The sequence below is a fragment of the Ursus maritimus genome, unplaced genomic scaffold (assembly GCF_017311325.1).
Source record: "Ursus maritimus isolate PB19 unplaced genomic scaffold, ASM1731132v1 scaffold_14, whole genome shotgun sequence".
Taxonomy (NCBI): Eukaryota; Metazoa; Chordata; class Mammalia; order Carnivora; family Ursidae; genus Ursus; species Ursus maritimus.
Genome location: NW_024423786.1, coordinates 69,559,394 through 69,563,025, shown reverse-complemented (window position 1 = coordinate 69,563,025; position 3,632 = coordinate 69,559,394). Strand labels below are relative to the sequence as shown.

The window sequence follows — 3,632 nt, the reverse complement described above, 5'->3', positions numbered from 1 at the left end:
ACATGTAAACAAGTCACTTGGCTATGATCTGACCCCCGCCCCCTTAGTCTCGGGAGGGCAGAGGCTGTCGTTAGCTGTCATGGCAACCCAGAATCACAGACAAGTTAATGCCCCATTTGTCCCGTCTTGACCCTCCAGGGGGCAGGACAGGTTTCCCAAAGCCTAACGGAGGCTAACTTACACCCCACCCCCCTCATTCTTGTCTTTGTCACAAACAAGACAAATCCCCCCCTGCCGGGCCTGTGCCCCCAACTCGTGGGGGTGGCAGGTGCCCATGGGGGACAGGAGGTGGGGGGAGTCCCGGTCCGAGCCAGTTCGCTTTCCTTCCAGAGCAGATGACCGTCCCTTCGTGGTTTGCGCCTCCCCAGTGCGCGCGGGCGCGGGCGCGGGGCCGGGGCGGGAAGACGCCAGTCCGCGCGCGCACGCGGCCCGGGGCTGGCCCGGACGTCAGACGTGACTTTGAAACAAAAAGGTCCTCAGATTCTGTGGCCGGCGCGGGGGGCTGGGGGGGAGGGCTCCTAGCTGATGACGCAGCGCTCCTTGTCCTTGGCCTGGCTGCCGCCGCTGGCCTTCTCGCGGATGTACATGAGGTCGCTGTGCACGCTCGGCCGGCGCGCGAAGGGCGCCACGATGCCGAAGGCGTCGCCGGGGTCCCCGCCACCGCTGCCGGCCCGCAGCAGCTTCCGGCTCCGCAGCGCCTTCTTGGGCAGCGCGTCGCAGTACTGCACCGACACCTTGCGGTGCAGGTCCGGGCTCATCTCGCTGGGCAGCTTGGCCATGGCGAAGAGCGCCCGGAACATCTGGTCCAGGCTGCTGTTCTTCTTGGCCGAGATCTCGAAGTAGGCGCAGCGCTGGGGGTCGTCGCCCACCAGCTGCTCGATCTCGCGCTGCTCCACCTCGCGGTAGAAGTCCCGGTCACCCTTGTTGCCGCAGATGACCAGGGGCACGTCCACGTTCTCCTTGGTTTTGTTCTTGAGGCAAGACTTGGTGTCCAGGATCTGCTGCTTGAGCCTCTGCACCTCCTCGAAGGAGTCGCGGTTGTCCAGGCTGAACACCAGGATGAAAACGTCTCCTACCGGGGGGGACAGAGGGGGCGTTAAAGGAGCCGGTGAGGGAGGCGGCCAAGAGGACAGCTCAAGCGGGGCCGTCGGGGCTCCAGCCGCCGCGCGCGGGACGCCCCGACCCGTCCCCGCGCACCGTGGCGCGCGGCGGCGGCGGCACCGGGGGTCACCGGGCGCCCTCGGACCGGGGGTCGCCGCCCTCCCGGGGGCGCAGCTCCCTCCCCCCGCCCGCCGCCGGCCAGGCCTCCCGCTCACCGGTGAGGATGGAGAGGCGTCGCATGGCGGGGAACGGGTGGTTGCCGGACGTGTCGAGGATGTCGAGCTGGTAGACCTCGCCGCGGATGGAGTAGAACTTGCGGTGGAAGTCCTCGATGGTGGGCGTGTAGGCGTCCTCGAAGCGGCCCGTGAGGAAGCGCGACACGATGGCCGTCTTGCCCACCTTGGACGAGCCGAGGATGACCATGCGGTAGCAGTTCTTGGCCGGGATACTCAGCTCCGAGTCACTCGGGCACATCTTCTTGATCATCGCGGCCAGTTTCATTGGGCGGAGGAGCCGCAGGGCGGGCGCGGGGCCGAGAGAAGCGTGGAGGGCGGCCGGGGGCCCGGGGCTGGCGCGGGGCTGGCGCGGGGCTGTGCTCGCTCGGGCTGCGGCCGCGGCTGCTCTAGGGCTGCTCTCCGGCTTGAGCTCCGCTCCGGCTCTCGCACAAAGTCGCTCGCTCTGATTCCCGGAGCGCGGAGGGCGCCCTTATATGCAGCCTGCGCGGCCGCCCCGCCCCGAGCCCTCCCAGCCTCCGTGCGTCACGCCCCGCGGGCCCCCGCCGCCCCCTCCCGCGACCTCCGCCGGCCGCTGCTGCTTCTGCCTGCCGCGCGCGGGGAGCGACTGAGTCCGGAGTCCCGCTGGGCCTAGGGGCGAGCGGACCCCGTTTTCCACGGCACGGGGCTGGGTGGCCGTAAGGGTGTCGGGGTTGTAGTCCCGCTCGTGCCTCTGACCCTCTGTGCCTTGGGGCAAGGACCCCACCCGCAACACTGACACACGCATACACGCACTCTCAGGCTCACAGTCACTTCCTTTGGGCCTCAGTTTACCCAGAGAATGACAATAGCAATCCCGGCACAGCAGGAGCGTGATCGCAGGTGCTTAGCAGTGCTCGGCACTGCGCACGGGGCCTTGCGTACCTCCTTTCTCTCCTCGGTCCCGAAAGCGAGCCCCCGCGGCCGCCCCCTTCCCGTCCGCAGGTGCGTGCCTGTTCCGCCGCGAGTGTTAGCGCCGAGGTTTCCGCCGCGCGCTCCGGCCGCCAGAGGGCAGCAGAGGCTCCGCCGGCGGCTGGGGGGCCGCGGGCACCGCTCTCCCGGCCGGAGTTTGCTGGGGGTGTGGGGGGAGCGGCCAGGTTGGGGTGTGGCGAGGTGCGGGGCGTGGGTCTTAGGGCTCCAGGCCGAGACCCAGCAGGAGCCGTCCCCCGCCCCGCGCTCTACGGCAGGCCTCAGCGTGACCTTTCGCCCAGCCGGGGATGCTCTGAAGCCGGCAGGGGCTGTCCCCATCCTTCCCCTGAGCCGCACCCGAGGGACCAGCGACTTGCCCTTCCTTGCTCAGGCCTGGGCCAACGTGCCCTCCTCCCTCCCCCGTAGCGTTCTGTGCCTGGAGACTCTCTTGGGCTAACATTCCCATTTTGCTGCTGGGGGAGCTGGGCCTCAAAGCCACAGCGTGAGTGAGAAATCCCCGGGCTCGGCAGTCTCGCCTTCCCCGGGTCTCGGGGGCCTCTTCTGGAAGATTGCGGTCCTGGTTCTGATCCGGGATGAGAAAGTGCAAGTTCAGGGGGCAGGGCGTGGTGACGACAGCAATAGTAAATGGCCCTCGGGCTTGCAGCACTGGGGGTGGGGGGAGGGGTGGGGAAGTTGCTGGAGCCCGGAGAGGAGGCAGCGAGTTGATCAGTAACCAGGCGGGGGCTGATCCTCTCAAGGGCCTGGAGCGCTGGGAAAAGCAAGCCGGGCCCTGCTGTGTTCCGCTCTGGCTTTGTCCGATTTGGGAGAAAGCCAGGGAGCCGTTAGCTGGCGCCGCCCCCCGTGTGCACAGGCCTGGGTGCTCAGGGCGGTGTCGGGGCACCCGCCTGCAGCCCCCAGCTGTTTGCACAGGGCTGTGGGCTCTCAGAGGCCATCTCCTCCAGCCCCTCTGTGACAGCGGTTCCCGCGGAATCTCACACCCTGTGCAGGGCGATGCCCGGGAGGGTTTATTTGTGCCCATGCGCTGTACTAAGTCCTTCCTTCTGGCGACCGTGAGGAGTGGGAATTATCACTCTCTGTATTCTATAGGTGGAGAAACTGAGGCAGGGGGAATGACTTGCCCAGGGCGCACAGGTACTAACAGCAGGGCTGGGGCTTGAACCCAGGGGGCTGCAGTCCCAGCTTGTAACCACCTACTGTTCCCCTCCTACAGCTCTGTCCCCCACTGTGGGACAACCGTGCCCCGTTTCTCAGAGCGCAGCCCTCAGATCTCCCTGCCCCTCCACACCTGTCCCCAAGCCTTGTGTCTACTGTTGACCAGGTGTTTCAGAGACACACATCACATGACGAGCA

At 67.3% G+C, this 3,632-nt stretch overlaps 1 protein-coding gene across 2 annotated transcripts; it reads right to left on the bottom strand.

Annotated features, from left to right (window-relative positions):
- Positions 1-209: 209 nt before the first annotated feature.
- LOC103658533 (dexamethasone-induced Ras-related protein 1) lies at positions 210-1,727 on the bottom strand. 2 transcript variants are annotated; one of them, XM_040630164.1, is made up of 2 exons: positions 1,317-1,718; positions 210-1,072 (listed from the first exon to the last, which is right to left on the bottom strand). In XM_040630164.1, the coding sequence occupies exons 1-2, from the start codon at positions 1,600-1,602 to the stop codon at positions 519-521; spliced, it is 840 nt and encodes a 279-aa protein (XP_040486098.1). In that variant the 5' UTR covers positions 1,603-1,718; the 3' UTR covers positions 210-518. The 2 variants fall into 2 exon arrangements, with proteins under 2 accessions (XP_040486098.1, XP_040486099.1); XM_040630165.1 differs by having other exon boundaries at positions 916-998; positions 1,317-1,727.
- Positions 1,728-3,632: the final 1,905 nt, after the last annotated feature.

Bases quoted from the DNA above. Each gene is read 5' to 3' on its own strand.
- LOC103658533 (XM_040630164.1), bottom strand. From the start codon at position 1,602: ATGAAACTGGCCGCGATGATCAAGAAGATGTGCCCGAGTGACTCGGAG. The intron at 1,073-1,316 runs GTGAGCGGGAGG...CCCCCCCGGTAG, and splicing joins ACGCCTCTCCATCCTCACCG to GAGACGTTTTCATCCTGGTG.